Here is a 24,369-nt window from a genome sequence, read left to right on the forward strand (position 1 = left end):
TAAGAACAATATTGGATGCTATTGCTTAGTTGAGTGAATTCTCTACATAATATTAAAATAATTTTATTAAAACATAAATTATTTCATGCCACATCTGTGCTTAAATCATTCTGGTGGCTTCTTATTGTACTGGAAAGATTCTTTTTAGCTCTCTGACATCACTCTCTTGCCACTCTCTGCCTTATAGTCTAAGCTGTAATCACACTGATCATTCACTTCCTTGAATAAGCCAAGGTCTTTCCCAGCATAGATCTTTGCACCGGCTGTTTCCCCTGCCTAGAATGTCCATCACCTCTCTTTTCTCATGGTTGGCTCCTTTTAATCTTAAATGTAACTTCCTCAGAGAGGCCATCCTTGACCACTTAATTTAAAGCAAGTCTCTTCCATACTCTCTGACAGCACCCTGCTGTTTTATAGCATTTTTCACAGTCTGTAGTTAAAATTTGTTTGTTCATGTTTTTGTTTTCTATTTTCACTAGACCCTAAACTCCATGAAGGAAAGACTATATGTATGTCTTATTTATGGCTATAAACCTAGTATCTGGCACGTAATAAGTGCTCAGTAAATATTTGTCAAATGAATGAATAATAAGATATCCCCATTTCATTGCTCTGATGGCAGATTTTGCCTGGATACTTGAGAGTGTCAGTAACTTCACCTGTTCAAAGTCTTCTTTCTCTGTCACCAAAGTCATGTGGAAACTCACTTCGTCTGCTTCACTAGTGTTTGCTAAGCTGTTTATATGAGCATCTGGGTGAATGATGCAGGCAAGGGCTGCCCAGAGATCCCAAGGTTTGTTTAGACCTTGGTTATCCCTCCAACAGAAAAGCAGAAAGAGGCAGTGTATGTTGTGATAACAGCTTGAGTTTAAGTTGATACACTTGGGTTCACATGCTGCCTTCATTGTTTTCTAGCTGAGTGAGTTTGGGCATGTTATTTGCTCTCTTCAAGCTTTAATTTCTTCATGTACAAACAAGCATAATAATATCTACCTTTCAAAGTTGTGAGAATTAAGTAAATGCACAGTGCCTAGAATAATTTCCAGCACAGAGAAGATATTAATAACCATAATGATTGCTACGACTCTCGGATATTGGACCAAGGATAATTTTATAAGTCTCACAGTTTGATAAATATGGTATGCAACTTATTCTTTGCAAGGCATTTCTTTAATTTGGAGCACCACATATCCTAAGGACGTAGACATTTTCATTTTTCTTCTCTCCTCTCCTTTCTCCCCACTAACTTGTTGAAGGCACTCTTCATTTCTTCATTCCTAAGGGTATAGATAATGGGGTTCAGCAGGGGGGTGACTGCAGTGAAAAACACAGATACCACCTTGTCCTCTGGGAGGCTGGTGGATGGGCGGGAATAGATGAAGATGCAGTGTCCCAGGAACAGTGTAACTACGGTGAGATGGGCTGCACAGGTGGACAGGGCCTTCCGCCTGCCCTTGGAGATCTGCTGCCTCAGACTCACCAGGATGACTGCGTAGGACACCACCAGGACCACAAAACAGACCACGGAGATCAGTCCACTGTTGGAGACTATGAGGATCTCAATGACGTGGGTGTCAGTGCAGGCCAGCTTGATCACCTGAGGTACATCACAGAAGAAGTTGTCAATCTCATCAGGACCACAGTAGGGCAGCTTGATGGTGAGGGAGGTGAGGGCTATGGAGTGGATGGTCCCTCCTGTCCAGAGGGCCACAGCCAGCAGCATGCATACCTTCCAGTTCATCACTATCATGTACTGCAGGGGTTTACAAATGGCCACATACCGATCATAGGCCATGACAGTGAGGAGGAAGATCTCTGTGCAGGCAAAGAGGTGCAAGAAGAACATCTGGGTCACACAGGCATCAAAAGAGATGAGCTTTTCCTCTGACCAGGTGTCTTTCAGCATCTTGGGGACAGTGACAGTGGAGTGGCAGACATCAATAAAGGACAGGTTGCTGAGGAAGAAATACATGGGGGTATGGAGTTGGTGGTCATAGATAATAGTTATGACAATGAGAATGTTCCCAATAAGTGTCAGGACATAAAAAATGAGGAACATGGAAAACATAGCTATCTGTGCCTTCTGATTTACAGATAAACCTCTAAGCCAGAAATATGTCACTAAGGAAGTTTGATTGAGTAGGACAGCCTCTTCCATTCTCTTTGTTAGACAACCTGTAAAGAATTAGAAAAAAAATCTAATGTAACACTTAATATCTGCATCAATCATTTGGTCATTTAATTTCTTGTGTGTTTATGCCTTTTCTCTCCATCTAGAATTTGTGGTAAAATATCTTGCATTTCTTTTAAAAATCCCCATTAACATCTTATGTCATGATACACCCATAGTAGGTACTTAACATACACTTTTGGAATAATAAAATAGAAAATCTTCATTCATTAAGAGACATAAAACAATCTTGAAGAGGGAGAGAGAGAGAGGGAAAGATCAAACAAGTTATTTCTCCCTTAATGTAGTAAGATATCAATGCTTAGATTTAGGTTATGGATTTTTACAGGAGAAGAAGTTAAGATTCTCCTTAACTCAAATACATAATTTATTGAAGGCTACACAAATCTGGCTTCTGAACATAGTTTTTTTTTTTTTAAATAGTCCTGTAGACTGCACTTTTCATCAATCCAAACCACTTGCTCTGCTGTTGGCTTTGCCATGGGGCTCTGAGACTGTAATTTCCGCGATATAACTTTCAGAGGGCAGAAGCTTTGTATCAAGCTACTGGACAATTGGCAATGTGACTATGATGTTCTTGAACAATTATTTAGAGAAGGCAGGATAAAACCCTGGAAGCCATGGAAAATGTGGAAGTTGACCTCTCCTCCACCCCTCAGCTGAGGGCAGACTTATTCTTAAACTGGATGTCAAGATCCAAGCCTATAGCATTACTGTCTTGATCAGATTATTCTAGCTCTTTTCAAAGTCCCATTCTGTTGTCTGACTTACTGGCCCACAAGTAAAACGAAAATAGTTATTTTCTTTTAAATTATCCTATGACTCAAGCACCACTATTTTTTTTTTTTTTTAAATAACGAGTATATGCATTATAGTCACAGGATTTTAGCCCTTAAAGGGAATTGAGACTTGATATAATCTACTTTTTTAAATTTTACAAATAGAGAAAATGAGGCACAGAGAGGCAAATCAACTGGTCCAAGGTTACATGGAACTGGAGTCACAGCTGGCTCTGGAGGTCAGGTCTCCCGACTCTTGGTTCAGGCTTTCTCTGCTCTACCACCACTCTCGTCTGAGCGTTTGTGGTGGATGGTAGAATCAGGGAGTGAAACAGAATATGTCTTAGTCGCCTCTCTCTTCCTCTCCTTGGTGTCCTGAGTCAGACTGTGGGGCAGGGTTAGGGGGACTATGAGGAACCTCTCTTTTCTAGCTTTCCTCCATCATGTTGTTGCCCTGACGCACACAGCCTTCCAGGGATGGTCCACCCAAGGAAGCTGTCTCTCTTGGTTGTTTGGTCCCCACGATCCTTGCTACTTCTTTCCTATCACAGGTGACTACTGGAGATATATATCATTCCTCAAGATCAGGCTCCCTGGTAGACTAATGAGTCAACCCCACACTGCTTCTGAAAATAGGCTAGAGAAAGCTCTTTATCTCCTCCTAGCTCTCTCTTTCTCATCAAATATCTCCTATACCTTATCATGCTGGCCTTCTGAGATAACAGTCCTTTTTGTTGTCCATGTCAGAGGAATGACTAATGGTAGTGTCAAACCAAGGAACTGGAAAAGCAGTTCTGTGGCAAAGAAGACATTTTTGGGGCCAGGGAAGTCTTTCGGTTAACACTTAAAAATTAAACTCACTGTGTCCAGTGTTTGGATTAATGTTTACAGCAGCATCTAAATGTACCTATAGATTAATTTTACTGTTTAGAAATTTTTCTTCGAGTATTCATTTGAAGCTTTTGCTCCAAGAAGTGATTTTTTAAAAGTGTTCCTGATTTACACTTGTTTTCATGGTTGCAAAATTCAAAGCGGAAGAGCTGACCAAGAATGGGGCTAGGATTTTATTCAGTATGGGAAATTTCACCTGCACACACTGAAAAGGGTGTGCAGATCAAGAGCTAGGTCTGAAGTGAAGGCTTCTGTTCTCTCCTCATAGAATATGAATACACATTTTAAACTAAACCTTTCCCATCATTATCAATTTTTTTTCTATTTCTGTGGAGCCAAAGGAAAAAATGCTTTGAGAAATGGAGCTGTGTTCAACTGTAGTAGAAAGAATATGGTGCACAAGAAGAAAACGTAGTGTTTATTGCATACATTTCAGGGAAACAGGGAAAGATGATTAAGAACAAAAATAAAATCCAACTAAAATCTCGATAAAAGTCACCTGGGTTGTTTCTGATGCTCGCAGTACCTCCAAAAGTAACAGAAGTGTCAGTCCTTCAATATCAAGATTTTTATCTTCCAGTAGAAATAACAACTTATTTGAAGTTGGACAAGTCAGATAACCCCATTTACCTTGCTTTTTCCATAAGAAAGATGAGAGCCCTTGAAGTTCCCTCCTTAGGTCTTGTTCACAGTTTTGGTGATGTCACAGTAGATGTATTTGGTGATATTTTCTGGTAAAAGGTACTATTTCAGGCTGTCTGTAAAAATCACACCTTTGTAGCTATATTATTATCCTATTTTTCAATATGTCAATATGTCAAAATATGTAACCCTGCAGCAAGATTTTCTAGGATTGGTTTCCAGTTAACAGAAGATGTAGTATAGAAATAATATACATTTTTTCACTTTTCCAGATTGTAGTGGTAAGTAGAGGAGATTAAAAGCCACTAACATTAAAAGCCTGGGCAACATGGCGAAACCCTGTCTTTACAAAAATACAAAAAAATTAGCTGGGCATGTTGGCTTACACCTGTGGTTCCAGTTGCTCAGGTGGCTGAGGCAGGAGATTTTCTTGAACCTAGGAGGTCAAGGCTGCAGTGAGCCATGATTTTGCCACTGCACTCCATCCTGAGCAACAGAGTGACCCTGTCCAAAAAAAAAAAAAAAAAAAAAGAAGAAACCACAATCAGCCACTTTTGTAGGCCCTGCAGGTTTATTAGGACACTTCTAACACAAAACTTGACCTGATTATTCAGAAAACCAGTGTGGCAGAAGCATCCTATTTCTTTTGCAGCACACTGTTTAGGTGCAAGCTTTGTATTGTTAGTTTAAGGTGGATTATTCCACCTTCAAGTACTGAAGGGGAATCTGTGGAGAAAGAAGCACTGGCAGCTGTAGTGTTGGTGTTGTTCTACTTGCATTATATAGGCTTTATGTCCTTGGGAACTTCTAAGCAATGACATCAGCTTGCCCTACTCACTAGTTAGGAAAAGTTAATTCTGTGGGGAATGAAGTTATAGACTTTGCAATAATCATCAAGAGAATTTAATGAGAAAACAGTACTTAAATATCTAAATCTTTAGGATGTATTTATATATGGTTAAATTAACTACTATTTAGTGATTGCCTACTATGTGCTAAGTATTAGGTAATAGGTTTTCATGTTTTCTTATTTAACTCATATAATAATACAGAGATGAGAGAAGGGTAATGAAGTTAAGATTTTAGTCAGCTCTCTGACAGAGAGATTAAGTGCTTTGACTCTAAAGCAGATCGGGTGTAAATTCCAATGTCCTAGAGGTGTTAATTGGAGCAAGTTATTTAGCTTCTCTGGTCCTTAGATTTTCCATCCATAAAGCATGAGTAATAATAGTAAAACTTTTTAGAACTCTTGAAATCTTTGTAAAGCATGTAGCTGTTAGCGTGTTACCTATATTAATATAATTATGTTAAATGTAACTCAAACAAACCAACCAAAAAAACAAAAAAACAGCCTACCATCACTACCAATCAACATTTTTGGCTTCAATTTTTCATTATTTTGGATAACAGTGAAAATTTAGAACCTCTTGTTCCAATTCTCTTTTTGCTTTCTCTCTTTAGATATATGAGCTTGGTTGTTTAAATTGGTGAAAGAGGACTCCAAAGGAGATGTATGAAGATTATACTTTCAGTTTGAATTTCAAGATTGAATAGTTTCATGGGATGGTTAGGATATCTTAAGTAAAGGGTATGGAGCATAAAATAAACCTTATAGCCAACTCTCCATGTGACAGTGTGTAAAAGAGAAGATGGTAATAAGAGTGAACATATCAGAAGTTACAGAAAATGCTTTCTCCTAAGGCCTTATGGCTTGGGCTTCTTTTCCCTAGTTTTCTTGTTTGATTCATTATCACTGATCAGAGCCCAGACTTGGCTGTAATGAAGAACCTGTACCTTCCAGAACTTTACAGATATTGCTACTTGGTCACTGTGGGACTTGTATTGTCACTGTAATAGCCTTGGAAATCAGGGAACACATTAAGAAGAGGGATATGCTGGCCATACTAATTATCTGTTAAAACAAATAAAATATGGCCTGAGAAGGACTCTGTTTTTCTATGTTTGAGTCCTTGTGGGTGACCTGTAACCTAGCTTAACAGGCAGACAAGATTGAAAACCTAACTTAGGAGTATGCACCTGTAACAATAGCTGAGTTTTGGCCAATCCCAGTGGCCATACTTCAACCACTCATAGACTGCTGAGTGTTCAAACTGTGTTCAAATAAGGCAAATGTCAACCTGGTGCACCAATCCAGTTGTTTCTATACCTCACTTCTGATTTCTGTACTTCATTTCTCCTCTTCTTTTGTCTATAAATCTTCTTCCACCATGTGGCTGTGCTAGAGTCTCTGAATCTGCTGTGATTCTGGGGGCTGCCTGATTCGTGAATGATTCTTTGCTCAATTAAACTTCTTTAAATTTAATTTGGCTGAAGCTTTCCTTTTAACAAATGGTGTCAGAAGTGGGATCTGAAGTAGACCTTCTAACAACCTCCAAAATCGCTGAGTGAATAAGCAAGGTACCTGATAAATGCACTTGTGTCCTTTGACATCTCAGAGTGCCTGGGGATTGTGGCAAGTTCTCTCTCAGATTTCAGAGCTCCACACATTTATGTTTTGAGCTCTCCAAGTTTCTTTGAGCAAATTCCTGATCCAAACTGGATTTGAAAGTCATGACAGAAACTGGACTGGGTTCAGGATCAAATTTGATCTGGTAATTAACTAGCTTGGGTCCAGTTAGAGGCCTCTTACATCTGACTGGGTCAGAAAGAAACTGGTAGTAAGTGGTAATATTGCAGGGGTTGTAAAATTTTGCTTTTAAAAATTCATGGAGATTTTTGTGTTCTACCCCTTTGTTTCATTTTTCTTGCACACTTAGGTAGGAAAGATCATTGGCTAAGTTAATCAATGGAACCTAGAGCCACACCAATATTTTAGGTAAAAATAGTATCCTCAATTTCTGAAAAACTGAATTCGTTCCAGCTTATACATTATACATACATTATATATACATACACATTCCTTCCAGCTTATACATTAGGCCTGGGAAGCAGCAAAGTCTTACAGAAATGGTGAAATCTTACTAAAGATAACTTACAGTGGAACGTTCTGAATAAACAACAACATAGAAGTGCATTTAAAAATGAGGGCTCCCCAAAATTAAATTTGCTAACTGTTTAGTTTAGTTACTATCCTGATCCAAAGGAAACAGACTGCAGCACCAATTGGCTGACTTTGGGTAAGTAGTGGGGTACATTTTACCTGAGTAAAGGATGGGATTGCACTGGAGGCCCTCACCTCAGAAAAGTCCATCTTGGTTAAAAATGGATTAAAGCTGACAGGGCTCAACCAGGGGCAAATGTGAAACTTGCCAGTTCAATATTGCATGCTAAGCAGAGTGGCTAATGTCTATGTTTTGTCACGTGTATTTTACTCTGTCCGGAATGCCAAATGTTAATATGGTTACCCCATGCAACCCCTTGTGTGGCTTCCTGCAACATTGAGAAATTTTTGCCTGTGGTTTCATGATTTTTTTGTGTATGTGCTTGGCCCCCTGGGACAATAGTCTGGCTCAGGAAAGGGGAACCCAGGAACCTAACATGCTGGCAAAAGGGTAAGACTTTCTTACCAGTCAGACTTCTGGCCTCTCTTTCCCTGTGCAACTTGGTTGAATGAATGGTTAAAATCACGGCTTATCTCCTGTAATGTTTTGATTAATGGAAAAAAAGATTTATGAAGCTAGTCTTAAGCTTCAGCAAATCTGGTATGCTTTATGTGTCTTCCTGTATCATTCTGTCATAAAGAGGGATGCCTCAGGATTGAACATGGGCTTTAAATCCCATAATCCCACTGCTCAAGATGGCCCAGCAAGCTGGTCAGTAACAAACTTTGCTGCAGGATCCTGAAACAAACAGAAAAACTGGATAAGGTCTCCATCTTGTTTTATGTCCCTGTGAGCTTGACCTTGTAACCATGTGGTGGTACTTTCTCTTCGTCTCTGCCTTCCAGGGAACAGGAATTTTAGGGTTCATGTCATACTTAGCTCTAAAAATTAGAGCTAAAATTGTAAGCTCAAAATTAACTACTATAGTTTCCTTCTGGGAAGGGCAATGGAGACTTCCCAGTGCTGTAGCTCAATAGCTAAGATTTTGTTCTTTCACAGTGGTGGCTTGGATTCAATCCTGCCTTAGGAAATGAGTATTTTCTGGCTGATATCTGTGTGACCTTTAACATCTGTTAATTCTCTTCATTTCCATGAACTATTTCTGACTTCCCTTCTTGAATTTTCCTTTCTTTGAGCTACCTTTGATGATTCTAGATTTTGTAAAAACTGCATGTTTTCCTAGCCCCGTTTCTTGAAGGGCTCTGCCCTAAGGCCAGACTTAAGAAACTGGCAAATAAAACATCTAACAACTAATGGATCTTCTTCTGTCTGTCTACGTAGTTATGTATGTGTCGTGTATGTGATGTTTATATAAAAGAGCTCTTATTAATTGGCTTAAAAATAAGCTCTTAAATATTTTGAAAGAAAGATAAAAACCCTAATGTCTTTTAGTTCATGTAACTTTAGTAATCTTTGGGAAATAAAAACAACTTTAAAGATTATTGGTAAAATAGAGACATTTTGTCTAAATTAGGCAGGTCAGATATTAGGTTTATTAAATGCTTTAAGGTCATGAACTGTTTTGACTTTTGAAAATTGTTCAATTTACCTACCTTGGAGACATTAGATTCTAGATAAGGCCTGGGGACTTGTGGAATTAGCAATAACCCCTAGCCATGCAAAGAAGGTTATAAAGAAAAGAGTTTTTTTTTTTTTTTTAGGACAGAGTCTTGCTCTGTTGCCCAGGCTGGAGGGCAATGGCACTATCTCAGCTCACTGCAACCTCCACCTTCTGAGTTCAAGCAATTCTCCTACCTCAGCCTCACGAGTAGCTGGGATTACAGGCTCCTGCCACCATGCCCAGTTAATTTTTGTACTTTTAGTAGAGGCAGGGTTTCACCATGTTGGCCATGCTGGTCTCGAACTCCTGACCTCAGGTGATCCACCCGCCTTGGCCTCCCAAAGTGCTGGGATTACAGGTGTGAGCCACTGTGCCCGGCTAGAAAAGAGATTTTTATATAAGAAAGAATGTTGTATGGTAAATTCTTGTCCTAAAGTAAAATAACTGGTTGTTTAAAAAGAGAGATGTTTAGGACAAGTCAGAAAGTTGAAGCACGCCATAGATGGTCTGTGTAAGTCGTGAAAGGATTCGTGAAAGGAAATCCGTGCACCAGAAGCAAAAGTTGCTGAGTTACCATTATAAGATGCGATTGAGATTACTGAAAAAAAATAGTTTTATGTGCAAGGTATGTGAGGATAGTAAAATATGTTTTGGCAAAAGATTATAAGAAGGCATGGGAATGTAAATTTTTGCCTAGTTTAGAGGGTTAAAGGATTGTTTTAAATTAAGTTAGAATAAGCTAAAAGCTTGAACAAGCTGTAGAAGGGTTGTAAACATTAATCTTGTAAAAGAAATTCTGTGTGTGAACATATTGACTAAATTTAAAGGGGTATTATTTGGTTTTTCTGTAAGTTGAACATCAAAATAAAAGCACAAACAGAGTTTTCTTAAAGCACTGATCTGCTCTTTAACAAAAATTTGTAAAGAGTTATAAAATGTTTATCAGAATCTCGCCTTCTGGTCAAACTGATGAAGATTGGATATATTTGTCCATAAGGTTTTATTAAGAATTGGGTTAACATTAATAATATACTAATGCAAGGTTAACATTTGGCTTTCTCTCTTGAACAAGATTTTCATGTAATATTAAAGGATAATGAAATATTTTTCTTTTTTTTTGAGTAAACTACTGAAAAAAGAAGGGAAAGACAAGAGACAGATTGATTGGAAAGCTAAATCTTTCCTCTATCAATGAGTAAAGGTTTTTGTCTTTTGAAAAGTTTTGAGTCATGATTTTGGCTAAATGAATAACTTATGGTAATCTGGAATATCATTTCATAATATCAAGTGTTTTAAACCTTTAACATATTTAATAGGCTTCTCAAAATCGAATTTCAGCTTCAAAATTGTCTTTTCTGACCTCTGATTTTGAGATGCTATAGAGGGCTCCTGAAGCATTTAAAAGAGGTATAAACAGGATTATTTGACATGTTTAGTTACATGGGATTGCCAAAATAAAAATAATGTTTAATCTTCTTCAGGTTATATTTTAGTGAATAATAATAATCTATATTCTGAAATTTTATGGATTTCCAAAATTCTGGTATGTCTGAGTATATGCTATCAATCATTATTGTGGTTATTGTTATTATAGACCACAGAAATAACCACATTTCCTTGTCAGTTCTGTCTTTACGACTATTTAAAGTCATTTCCACAGGTAATTGCATAATGCTGATGCAACTGCTAAAAATTTCACAAGCACACAAAATCCTAAAATATGATGTCTTTCAGGAGATTCATGAAAGGATGGAAAGGACCCTGAAAAGCACTCTTGAATACAGGTTTCTAACAACTTTAACATCACAGTGTGGGTAAAATTTCCCAATTCCCCCAGAATTGGACTGGGTAAGAATTCCTGAAACTTTAATAAAAAGACTGACTGGTTTATAAAACTGCTTATCCCAGTAGAACAAAAATTAATTAAATACCGAGAAAATACTTTGCCACATTTTCAAGCTAACTCAGCCAATACTAAAATTGTTGAGACATACAATTTGAATGAACTCCATGGTCTAAGTGAAATTACCTATGACAGCCCCTCAGTTATCAGTGTTACACACCTAAGTCGAAGAAACAACTGGTATTCAAGAGGACGTAAGTCTAGGGTTAAGCATGGACTCATGGAAAACCGGGAAGGCTGCCTTGTCATTCCTGAGTCCTTAAAGCTTTTGTTATTAAAGGTTCTGCATTTCACGACTCATCATGGAAAAGATAAAATGATCCAAATTACATGCATACTGGTGTGGTGACTTATAAATTGCTAAAATAGTTTGTAACCAGTATTTGGTTTGTTAATTCCATATTCCTGGGAAAACAACCAAAGCTTCAGGTACATTTGGCTACCTGATGGGCCATTTAAATATTTATAAAGGGATTTCATTCAATTGCCATTTTTAATGTATATTTTCTCTTTGTATAAAAGCTTTCCCATGCAAGAGGGCTGTTATAACAGTAGATTATTACACTACAGTGTATTTTCACCTGGTGAAGAAAGGTTTTTATGATTCCCTGAGGACAATCAGCCCCTACACAATCTAGAACCCAAAGACTGGATCTTCTGAGAATATCAGAGAAAGACTGTCCTTGACATCCACACTATAGCAAAACTTTGGAACCTTGAACTTTGGGTTCATAATCTCACAACTGAGAAGGGCCCCTCCACACTCTTGGAATTGTACATCCATTGGAACCCCTAAGGTAAAGCTAACCAGGGTAAATTTCTCCCCAGAAAAAGATGCCATCCTTGATGTAAACCGCTTTTCCCAAGACCACAGATCAAGACTTCTACTATTATGAGACTCTTATCTTTGAATACTTTTTCCTTGTTTATGCCTCTGTGAACAACAGAAATGAAAAGGGGGTCTGTTATGTGCACTTATATGGTATACTTTTATTCATAAATGATTTTGCAGCCAGCCTTACACATGAACAACCTTGTACCTTTATAGATAAAAAAATGAAAGCCCATTGTAGGTGAGAAACTTTAATGGTACATATGTTGCCACATAATCAGTAAGAAACAGAACATTGATTCACTCCTCTTAATCCATATCATGGGCTAAAGAGAATGTTGCTAGGAGGTCTTTACTCTTCTAAAAGGCATCATTTATTAGGTCATTTTTCTGTGGTTTGAAGTGAAAGAGGCAATGATTAGAAATTTAGCCCTCATGATAGGCCCTATAGCAGATTCTACTGCAAAGACTATGCTTACACAACAGACTTTAAAGTCTCTTGTGAAAGTTATGCTAAATAGTAGAATTGGCTAAACAGAGAAGAATCTGTGCAGCTGCTGGCACTTGTGGCCTAGGAAGAAATACATTGGGTATTATAGAGATTCAGTTGTCGGGGATTAACAAAAAGATCACTTAATTAAGCAAGTGGACTCTTTATCTAGCTCATTCTTTGATCTATTTGATTTTAGGTGGTTTGGTTTATGGGGAACCTAGGTAAGGAGCATACTCCAAACTCTTGATATTATCCTCCCAATAGTTATCACAGTAGTCTCTCTGGTGCACTATATTCTCTTGAAGGTTTAAAATGTTTGCTTGCAGCCATCTCTAGAATGTCAGATGGTCTCTCTTCAATTGGAATGACAAAAGCTGAAATAAATGTGTGACCATGAGGACATCATAAACTATGAATGACATGCTGATACCAGAAACCCAAAATCATGGTAACTGAGAGTGGCACTAAGGCCTTAAGTTTGGTCACACTGTCACCTAAGTGAGAACCTGGCCAAAAAGGGGGAATTTTTTAGAACAAAATTATGGGAGGCCATTGCATTGGACTAAGCTCATGCACTAGACCCCAACAGACCAAACCAAACCAAAATGGAGCTACTTATGCTAAATTTGACATAATCAAACTAAGCCTTTAAGTAAACACATAAATTCTAGAACAGACCACGTTTTGTTTTTCTCCTGCAAACAGGACATTTCAGCATAAGAAGGTACCCACTATTTGTTCTCTCCTTGGAAAACTCACCCTTCTACTGTTTCCCAGTGGGTTTGAAGACAAAATAAATACATTTATGATGGTGATAGTGACATCAATGACTAAAGTTTTGGTCAATCTCTCAAAATTGAGAAAATGACCAAAAGTGGGGAGTTGTTAAAGCAAGCTAAATATGGCCTGAGAAATACTCCATACTTCTATATTTGAGTTTTTGTGGATGAACTGTAACCTAGCTTAATTGAAAACCTTACTTAGGAGTATGCATCTGTAACAATAACTGAGTCTTGGCCAATCCCAGTGGTCATACTTCAACCACTCAAAGACTGCGAAGTGTTCAAACTGTGTTCAAATAAGGCAAATGCTAACCTGTAACCAATCTAGCTGTTTCTATACCTCACTCCTGATTTATGTACTTCATTTTCTTTTTTGTGTCTATAAATCTTCTTCCACCACATGGCTGCAGTGGAGTCTGTCTTAATCTGCTGTGATTCTGGGGGCTGCCCAATTTGTGAATTGTTCATTGCTCAATGAAACTCCTTTAAATTTAATTTGGCTGAAGTTTTTCTTTTAACACCTCTGTGTTTTTGGAATTGAAATACTTTATCTTAAGCATGATATATCAAGGGCAACACAGAAAATGATGTTCAGTTGATGGTAAGGCAATCACTTTCACCACTTTGTTAGTAAAATGCAAGGTTGAGAATTAATCTTTGACTTTCTTTTTTTTTTTTTTTTAGACGGTGCCTTGCTCTGTCGCCCAGGCTGGAGTGCAGTGGTGCAATCTCGGCTCACTGCAAGCTCCGCCTCTCAGGTTCACGCCATTCTCCTGCCTCAGCCTCCGGAGTAGCTGGGACTACAGAAGCCTGCCACTGCGCCCAACTAATTTTTTTTTGTGTTTTTAGTAGAGACGGAGTTTCACCGTGTTAGCCAGGATGGTCTCGATCTCCTGACCTCGTGATCCACCTGCCTCGGCCTCCCAAAGTGCTGGGATTACAGACTAATCTTTGACTTTCTTATCTCACAGTTCTGTGCTTTCCCCCAACCCCTTGGTGGCCTTTCTTCCTGCCCCATGACTTTTTTCTGACTATACACAGATGGCCTCTGAGGTGTCCCACTAAGGCTTTTCCTCCCTGAAAGTAAGTCATCTTATTCCAAAATGTATTCCACAGAATAAATGAAAACAGTGGTTTAAACTTGCATAGCACTTTAGAGTTTACAAAGCTCCTTCTCACTCATTATTTTATTTGCTTTTTGTAACACTCCTGTGAGGTAGGGAGCACCATGGAAAAATTGTATTGGTGTTAAGTGATTTTTACAGAGTTTACCTGCCAGGTTAGCACCTGAACCAGGGCTTAAATTCAGTCTTCTGGTGCCAAATCCAGTGTTTACTCCATTACTTCACTTGGATACTGCATATTATAAAGGAGTAATAGCTTCAAGGTATGAATGGTTGGTTAACCTCACCTTCTATGGAAGATGCACACTTAAAAGGGTTGCTTATTAAATCATATATAAATTTTTCATTGGTGTAGGAGAGAGAGCAGTTTTTTAATTATTAACTGACATTTTCCTTCTTCCCATTCTATTCTTTCCGTTCCAAAAGATCAGTGATACGGTCTTCACTACTGAAAGGTCACAGACTCACTACTAAAAGTAATCAATCTGCAGCCAATAACCTAGGATGTGTGCAATATCATACTTACTGTAGTATGAGATAAAAAGGCTCATAAGAGTAACGATCCTTTCCTATGAGGAATTTATAATACAGTGAATTAAGATGATGTTTCTTTTAGGAGTTTCAGAAAACCCCTTGAAAAAAACTTTGGGGTGATACCAGTAAATGCAATATGAATTAAATGTGTTGTGACCTTCCATCTGAGCCCTCCCACCCACCACAGAAGAGGACAGGAAATCAACAGAGCTTGCATGCTCCTGGTGGGACCATCATTCTGTTTTTCACAATAAACTGCTGAAACCAGACCCTAAGAGGAAGCTACAATTAGATCTCATCACCTACCCACCCGTTTTCAGAAGAGACCAATCAGGCTGATTCCCTCAAGCTATGTATGCCTGTTTATTCCAGTGTTCACAACATCTTTGAACCTTCAGTTCACCCTTACGGACTCTTATCTCCATAAAACTTGGTATTTTCTGTAGTCTAACTTTTATCCTTTTCTGACCCTGCATGCACTCTTCATTATGTACTCTGGCTAGCATTTTGCAAGCAGAATCCCTTATGACCTCCACCTTTTTTTTCCCCCTCACATTACCTTTACATTACTGCAGTCCTGTTAAGCAGTACAGGGTTTTTCTGCTATGCTGGGTCTCAAGTTTTGGTAAGTGCCTTTTTTTTTTTTCCCAGAACCATGTTGATTCAGATAATTTCTCTTTATTCCTTTGTAGAAATTTCTATGCTTTGAAGAAAATTTTAACAGACTATTCCAACTGCAACCCTTTCTTTTTTTATCTTCAATGATCCTCTCAGCCACTCACCTTCCCTCCTCAAAGATTTTGCCAATTATAATCACCTGCACAGATGACCATTCAATACTCTGGCCTCAGTTATTTAGCCTCTTCTTCAGTAATTTCACCCTCCAACCGTAACTCAGCCATTCCCATGAACATGCTCCTGAATTTTCATTATCAATAACAGCAACCCATCCATGCTCTGTTTCAAGTATTCTACTTTCTGATCACCAACTTTTAACCTTTCCTGTTCATTCCTTCTAGTACTCCCAATTATACATTTTTTTCAAACCTGTCAGAAACATCAATCCATTGATCCTATCATCCTCTCACTATCCTTTATTCCTCTCAGATTCTTACTCCTTCCTTATCCAACTTAACTTCCAAGGTGTAGGTTCATAATAATTCCTTTGCATACACCTTCTACTCATGTACTCATTTGCCCCATCCACTGGAGGTTTTTCCAGGAAAACTCTAATCTTTGTTATGTTCAATGCAATGCCCATATTGGGTGTATGCCTGAGCTGTTGAAGGAAAGCACACAACAAAATAGAAGGTCTTACAATTGTGACCACAACCTCAAATAGGCAGTTCTACATTTTCTGTAGTCAATTTATATTTTTACTCTCCATGGTAATTGTTTTATACTGAGTTTACTCAAATCTCTAGTAAATCCTTCTTTTAGATTCAGCGAAAGAACTGCTTATTATTTTAATTAAAAAAAAGTAATCAGAAGAGAACTTTTACCCCATCCCACTGCTAAATACATCCACCAACCTGCATCTGAAACTGCAAACTCTGCCTAATCTTATAACGGGCATTCTGCTCTATCTAAGGTCAACCCCTCCATTTGTACCCAGGATCCCACCCTTTCTTGCCTCTCAAGGACTTTGTTCAAGCAACTCTGTCTCTAGCATCATCACATTTCGGTCACTGTTGAAGCATTCCCGTCATCACACAAATATGCTGTAATAATTTCAATATTAAAAAACCATTTCTTGACCTCACATTTTTCTTCAACGGCCACCTATTTTCTCTGCTCTTCTTTGTAGCTACATTCCTTGACAGAATTACCTATACCAATAGTTTCCACTTCATCTGCTACCATTTGTTTATTGATCCTACTCTGATCTGACTTTGTGTCTCAATGACTCCACTAGAATAGTTCTTACCTAGATCACCAGTGACATCCATACTTCCAAATTCAATGGGCAGTTCTTGGTCCTTGTCTCAGTTGACCCTTCAGCATCATTTAACATGGTCAGCTACTTTTTTTGTTTTATTTATTTATTTTTTGGCTGGGCGCAGTAGCTCATGCCTATAATTCCAGCACTTTGGGAGGCAGAGGCAGGTGGATCACCTGAGGTCAAGAGTTTGAGAACACCCTGGCCAACATGGTGAAACCCCGTCTCTACTAAAAATACAAAAATTAGCTGGGCGTAATGGTGCATGCCTGTAGTCCCAGCTACTTGGGAGGCTGAGGCAGGAGAATCGCTTGAACCTGGGAGGCAGAGGTTGCAGTGAGCTGAGGTAGTGCCATTGCACTCCAGCTGGGGCAACAGAGTGAGACTCCATCTCAAAAAAAACCAAATTTGTTTTTTTACAGTCAGGGTCTTGCTCTATTTCCTAAGTTGGAGTGGTGTGCTGCCTTAGCCTCCCTAGAAAGTAGGACTACAATTGTGCATGACCACACCCAGCTGATTAATTTTTTTTTTTTTTTTTGGTAGAGATAAGGGTCCCACTAGGGGCTACTGGAGATAGCCACCCTGCCTGGCTCTTTCTCTTTTTTGAAAGAGGACACTTCACTCTCCTATTCCCCCTGCCCCAATTTCCTCGTTGCTCCCTTAAACTCTCCTTTATAGTACCCTGTTTCTCTTCATGACCTCTAAGTGAAATGCCTCAAGGATCCGTCCTCAGATTTTTCTTTTCTCTGCTTATGCTTTCTAAGTGAACTCATCCAAGCTAATTATTTTAATGCCATCTTTGTGCTGATAACCGGAATTTTTATCTATAGCCCTAACTTCTCTGAGCTGTAGTTTTGTATATTCTTCTGTGGCCTACTTAACATCTCTACTTGGATTTCTAATGAGCATCCAAAATTTCAAAGAAATCTAAAACAAAACTTTTAATTGCATGGTATCCCAAAGCGATACCTCCATTTTCCTCCCCATTTTTGTAACAGCATTACCATTCATCCAGATACTAAACAAGACATGCTGAATTCATCCTTGTCTTCTCTCTCGTATCCCACATTCAGCCATTCATCAGCAAATACAAATGGCTCTGCACTTAAAATATATTCTGAACCTCACCACTTCTCAGACAAAATCAAAGGCACCATTATCTCTTTTTTCTACTGCAACAGCTTCTTTTCTATTTCTCTATTTCAACTCTTACCTTCCTCTCATAGCCTGCTCTCCATTCAGCAATCTGACTCATTCTTCAGAATGAATCACATACCTGTTTGTGCTCAAAAGTAATCACTTCCCTCTATCCTTTCTTGTTCACTAAACTCTAACCACACTGACTTCCTTGTGTTTCTTGAGCACACTAAACATCCTCTTCTCGCAGGGCCTTTGGACTAGCTATTCCCTTTGTCTGGAATACTTTTCCACCTTATAGTACCTGGTTCTCTGCTTCATTTTCTTCAGGTCTCTGATGGAATATCACCTCTTGAGAGAGGACTTCTTTGAGAGAGGTTGCCAAAAAGAACACTCCAAATCTAATTTTGCTGTCAATGACCTCCAGCGAATCACCATTAGAAGCAAACCTGTAGTCAAAGTAAGTTGGGTTTGTTGACTCCTTGTAATGAGGGAGACCATGGAAGTTTCAGTAAGTAAGAGGATTTTAGAAAGAACATGTAGGATTTGGGTTTTTGTTAGGTGATAATGGGAAGGGTTCAAGGAAGCAGGCTTTTCTTTCAAATGACTGTTGTTAGGAAGTAAGAGTAATTCTATAGCTGGATATCTTGATAATTCTCCTCTAGAAGACAGTAAGAATGGAGAAAATAAAAAATTTTAATGGGTTAAAAAAGCAACAATCACTCATATAACCAGAATAGGGGAATATTTGGTAATTTTTATGGTTTGGACATGGTCTTCTTTTTGTCTGTGTTAAGACATGAATATGGAATAGTCTTGTTTTTGAATATGGAATGGTCTTGCTCCATTATGGTACTGAGTAGTCTTGTCAGATATTGGTGTTCTGAGAAGCTGTTTAATAGGAGATCATCATGTCCTGACTATAAGTACTGGACTAGCTCCTAGCCACACCAAGGCCTATGTGATAGTGCCAGGCCATTTTCTAGTTATCAGGGGTAGCTTTTTTCTTTCATAGTCCTCCCTTTTGACTGAATGCAGACTGGGTCAGGCCACAGGGCATTAATCTATAATATTCATAGAGTGTTTTCATCATTGTCAAAATTATGTTGGTTAGGAGGTTGTCTAGAGAATGTTGTCTGTACTTGGACTAGGATTGGTCTCTCCTGCTCTTTTTGTTGCAGAACAAATTGTTGAATCCTTTGACATGACAATAAATTGGAGGTAGCATTTAATAATATGGAAAGTGTACATTAGCTATACTAACTGCCGTGCAGGCAATTACGAGTAACAATTGTTATTAGCTCTTTTTTTTTTTTAAATTACACTTTAAGTTCTGGGATATATGTGCAGAATGTGCAGGTTTGTTACATAGGTATACACGTGCCATGGTGATTTGCTGCACCTATCAATCCGTCATCTACATTAGGTATTTCTCCTAATGCTATCCCTCCCCTAACCCCCCATCCCCTGACAGACCCTGGTGTGTGATGTTCCCCTCCCTGTGTCCATGTGCTCTCATTGTTCAACTCCCACTTATGAGTGAGAACATGCAGTGTTTGGTTTCTGTTCCCGTATTAGTCTGCTGAGAATGATGGTTTCCAGCTTCATCCATGTCCCTGCAAAGGACATGAACTCATCCTTTTTTATGGCTGCATAGTATTCCATGGTGTATATATACCATGTTTTCCTTATCCAGTTTATTACTGATGAGCATTTGGCTTGGTTCTAAGTCTTTGCTATTGTGAACAGTGCTGCAATAAACATATGTGTACATGTGTCTTTTTAGTAGAATGATTTATAATCCTTTGCATATATACCCAGTAATGGGATTGCTGCGTCAAATGATATTTCTGGTTCTAGATCCTTGAGGAATTGCCACACCATCTTCCACAATGGTTGAACTAATTTGCACTCCCACCAACAGTATAAAAGTGTTTCTGTTTCTCCACATCATCTCCAGCATCTGTTGTTTCCTAACTTTTTAATGGTTGCCATTCTAACTGGCATGAAATGGTATCTCATTGTGGTTTTGATCTGCATTTCTCTAATGACCCGTGATGATGAGGTTTTTTTCATATGTTTCTTTTTTCATATGTTTCTTGTAAATGTCTTCTTTTGAGAAGTATCTGTTCATATCCTTTGCCCGCTTTTTGATGGGGTTGTTCGTTGTTTTTTTTCCTGTAAATTTGTTGAAGTTCTTTGTAGATTTATTAGCCTTTTGTCAGATGGATAGAATGCAAAAATTTTCTCCCATTCTGTAGGTTCCCTGTTGACTCTGATGATAGTTTCTTTAGCTGTGCAGAAGCTCCTTAATTAGATCCCATTTGTCAATTTTGGCTTTGGTTGCCATTGTTTTTGGTGTTTTAGTCATGAAGTCTTTGCCCATGCCTACGTCCTCAATGATATTGCCTAGGTTTTCTTCTAGGGTTTTATGGTTTTAGGTCTTACATTTAAGTCTTTAATCCATCTTGAGTTAATTTTTGTATAGGGTGTAAGGAAGGAGTCCAGTTTCACTTTTTTGCACATGGCTAGCCAGTTTTCCCAGCACCGTTTATTAAATAGGGAATCCTTTCCCCATTGCTTGCTTTTGTCAGGTTTGTCAAAGATCAGACAGTTGTAGATGTGTAGTGTTATTTCTGAAGCCTCTGTTCTGTTCCATTAGTCTATATATCTGTTTTGGTGCCAGTACCATGCTGTTTTGGTTACTGTAGCCTTGTAGTATAGTTTGAAGTCAGGTAGCATGATGCCTTCAGCTTTATTCTTTTCACTTAGGATTGTCTTGGCTATAGGGGTTCTTTTTTTGGTTCCATATGAAATTTAAACTAGTTTCTTCTAATTCTGTGAAGAAAGCCAGTGGTAGCTTGATGGGAATAGCACTGAATCTATAAATTACTTTGGGCAGTATGACCATTTTCAGGATACTGATTCTTCCTATCCATAAGCATGAAATGTTTTTCCATTTGTTTGTGTCCTCTCTTATTTCCTTGAGCAGTGGTTTGTAGTTCTCCTTGCAAAGGCCCTTCACATCCCTTGTAAGTTGTGTTCCTAGGTATTTCATTCTCTTTGTAGCAGTTGTGAATGGGAGTTCACTCATGATTTGGCTCTCTATTATTGGTGTATAGGAATGCTTGTGATTTTTGCACATTGATTTTGTATCCGGAGACTTTGCTGAAGTTGCTTATCAGCTTAAGGAGATTTTGGGCTCAGACAGTGGGGTTTTCTAAATATACAGTCATGTCATCTGCAAACAGAGACAATTTGACTTCCTCCCTTCCTATTTGAATACTCTTTATTTATTTCTCTTGCCTCATTTCCCTGGCCAGAACTTCCAATACTATGTTGAATAGGAGTGGTGAGAGAGGGCATCCTTGTCTTTTGCTGGTTTTCAAAGGGAATGCTTCCAGTTTTTGCCCATTCAGTATGATATTGGCTGTGGGTTTGTCATAAACAGCTCTTATTATTTTGAGATATGTTCAATCAATACCTAGTTTATTGAGTTTTTAGCATGAAGGGTTGTTGAATTTTATCGAAGGCCTTTTTGTGCATCTATTGAGATAATCATGTGGTTTTTGTCATTGGTTCTGTTTATGTGATGGATTATGTTTATTGATTTGCATATGTTGAACCAGCCTTGCATCCAGATTGCAAATAATCTAGATTTTCTAGTTTATTTGAGTAGAGGTGTTTATAGTATTCTCTGATGGTAGTTTGTATTTCTGTGGGATCAGTGGTGATATCCCCTTTATCATTTTTTATTGTGTCTATTTAATTCTTCTCTCTTTTCTTCTTTATTAGTCTGGCTAGCAGTCTATTTGTTGACTTTTCCAAAAACAAGAACAAAACAAAACAAAAAAACGCAGCTCATTGATTTTTTGAAGGGTTTTTCGTGTCTCTATCTCCTTCAGTTCTGCTCTGATCTTAGTTATTTCTTGTCTTCTTCTAGCTTTTGAATTTGTTTGCTCTTGCCTCAGCAATGGCAGATGCCCCTCGCCTCACCAAGCTCCAGTCTCCCAGGTCGACTTCAGACTGCTGTGCTGGCAGAGAGAATTTCAAGCCTGTGAATCTTAGCTTGCTGGGTTCCATGGGGGTGGGATCTGCCGAGCTAGACCACTTGGCTCCCTGGCTTCAGTCCCCCTTTCCAGGGGAGTGAACAGTTCTGTCTCACTGGAGTTCCAGGCGTCACTGGGGTATGAAAAAAAAAAACTCCTGCAGCTAGCTCAGTGTCTGCCCAAATGGCTGCCCAGTTTTGTCCTTGCAAGCCAGGGGTCTTGTGGTGTAGGCACCCGAGGAGAATCTCCTGGTCTGCGGGTTGTGAAGACCATGGGAAAAGCCTAGTATCTGGGCCGGAATGCATCCTTCCTCACTGCGTGGTCCCTCACAGCTTCCTTTGGCTAGGGGAGGGAGTTTCCCAACCCCTTGCGCTTCCTGGGAGAGGTGACATACCCCATCCTGCTTCAGCTTGCCCTCTGTGGGCTGCCCCCACTGTCTAACCAGTCCCAAGGAGATAAGCCGGGTACCTCAGCTGGAAATGCAGAAATAACTCGCCTTCTGCGCTGATCTGGCTGGGAGCTGTTCCTATTCGGCCATCTTGCCAGACACCCGCGCACACATCTGCAACCCCTGGCGAGATGCTGGAGCTGATGCTGGGAGGACTGTGCTTCACTCTACTCTTGTTTCTGCTTCATGTCTCCCAGGAAACTACCAGTTATTAGTTCTTATAACAAATCCTGAAGACAGGAGCTTACATGGTCAAACTCAGGCAATAAAACGTAACCTAAAATTTGGCTGATCTTTTCTGGAGGACCAAGTGACTCTTTCTTTTGCCTTAATCACAGACTATTTTAATTGATCTGCAATAATTTTACTGGTGCATCAAGAAATTTTTGCTATAGCATAAAGTTTCTCTGTGTAGTGAATAGGAAATTAAGAGTTACATGCTAATTCCTGAAAACTCTGGCTAATGAATGTAAATTGAAAATGCTTTTTGGGATTCCAGAGCAAAGTTGCATTTTCATAAACAGTAGTGACTTAGAGGGACACATTTTATTGGGAATATAAATGTTGTCAAACTTAATAGGAGAGAGACAATCATTGGTCCGATCTTAAGGTTAGGAAGATTTTTAAAATCGAAGTTAAACAGTTCCTGCAAAGTAGCAATGTCTCTAAAGAGAACAAACTGAATGAGTATTGAAGCAAAGATAGCCCCAATATCAGTTTCCATTTTTGATAGTTGGGTTTTGTTGTTAGGATTATAATGATCTTAGAGGCAGTATTTTGTTGATATGGTGTCAAAATCCATTTTTTTTTTTTTTTTTTTTGAGACAGAGTTTTGCTCTTTTTGTCCAGGCTGGAGTGCAATGGCATGATATCGGCTCACCACAGCCGACACCTCCCGGGTTCAAGTGATTCCCCTGCCTCACCCTTCTGAGTAGCTGGGATTACAGGCATGCACTACGACGCCCGGCTAATTTTGTATTTTTAGTAGAGACGGAGTTTCTCCTTGTTGGTCAGGCTGGTCTTGAAATCCTGACCTCAGGTGATTGCCTGCCTTGGCCTCCCAAAGTGCTGGGATTACAGGAGTGAGCCACTGCGCCCAGCCCAAAATCCAATTTTTATAAGACTGAAATTCTGGATTAATTATATGATAAAAGTAAGTACCAGAGCAGATATGTATAGCGAAAATTACTTTCTGGAATATTTAAAGGAATTTAAACATTTAATATTTAATAATTTATTAAATATATTAAATAAAATATTAAATATTTAATAATTAAATTATTAAATATTAAATTAATAAGTATATATTTTATATATAATTTCTAGAACTGGAAATATCATTTGACCCAGCCATCCCATTACTGGGTATCTACCCAGAGGATTATAAATCATGCTGCTATAAAGACACATGCACATATATGTTTATTGCAGCACTATTCACAATAGCAAAGACTTGGAATCAACCCAAATGTCCATCAGTGACAGACTGGATTAAGAAAATGTGGCACATATACACCATGGCATACTATGCAGCCATAAAAATGGATGAGTTTGTGTTCTTTGTAGGGATATGGATGCAGCTGGAAACCATCATTCTCAGCAAACTATCGCAAGGACAGAAAACCAAACACCGCATGTTCTCACTCATAGGTGGGAATTGAACAATGAGATCCTTTGGACACAGGAAGGGGAACATCACACACCGGGGCCTATTGTGGGGAGGGGGGAAGAGGGAGGGATAGCATTAGGAGATATACCTAATGTAAATGACCAGTTAATGGGTGCAGCACACCAACATGGCACATGTATACCTATGTAACAAACCTGCACGTTGTGCACATGTACCCTAGAACTTAAAGTATAATAATAATAAAAAGTGTATATTTTATATATAATTTAATATTTTAATAATTAAAATTAAATTAATAATTAGACATTAAATATTCTGGAATATTTAAATTCCAAATTTCTATACAGCAGTGTATAGTTTATCAATAGCAAA

The 24,369-nt window shown here is 38.6% G+C and overlaps 1 protein-coding gene and 1 gene segment (V, D, J or C); one reads left to right on the forward strand and one right to left on the reverse strand.

Moving 5' to 3' along the window:
- The window catches only part of LOC112629379, an 881,832-nt gene that overhangs the window by 27,594 nt on the left and 829,869 nt on the right, over positions 1-24,369 (forward strand).
- Positions 1,141-2,236, reverse strand: LOC112629362 (olfactory receptor 4E1). The gene has a single exon (XM_025392940.1). It carries the CDS (start codon positions 2,156-2,158, stop codon positions 1,211-1,213), a length of 948 nt encoding a protein of 315 aa, XP_025248725.1. The 5' UTR covers positions 2,159-2,236; the 3' UTR covers positions 1,141-1,210.

Source organism: Theropithecus gelada, chromosome 7b, assembly GCF_003255815.1.
Source record: "Theropithecus gelada isolate Dixy chromosome 7b, Tgel_1.0, whole genome shotgun sequence".
Classification (NCBI taxonomy): Eukaryota; Metazoa; Chordata; class Mammalia; order Primates; family Cercopithecidae; genus Theropithecus; species Theropithecus gelada.

Excerpts from the sequence above, each read along its gene's own strand:
- LOC112629362 (XM_025392940.1), bottom strand. The coding sequence starts at position 2,158 with ATGGAAGAGGCTGTCCTACTCAATCAAACTTCCTTAGTGACATATTTC.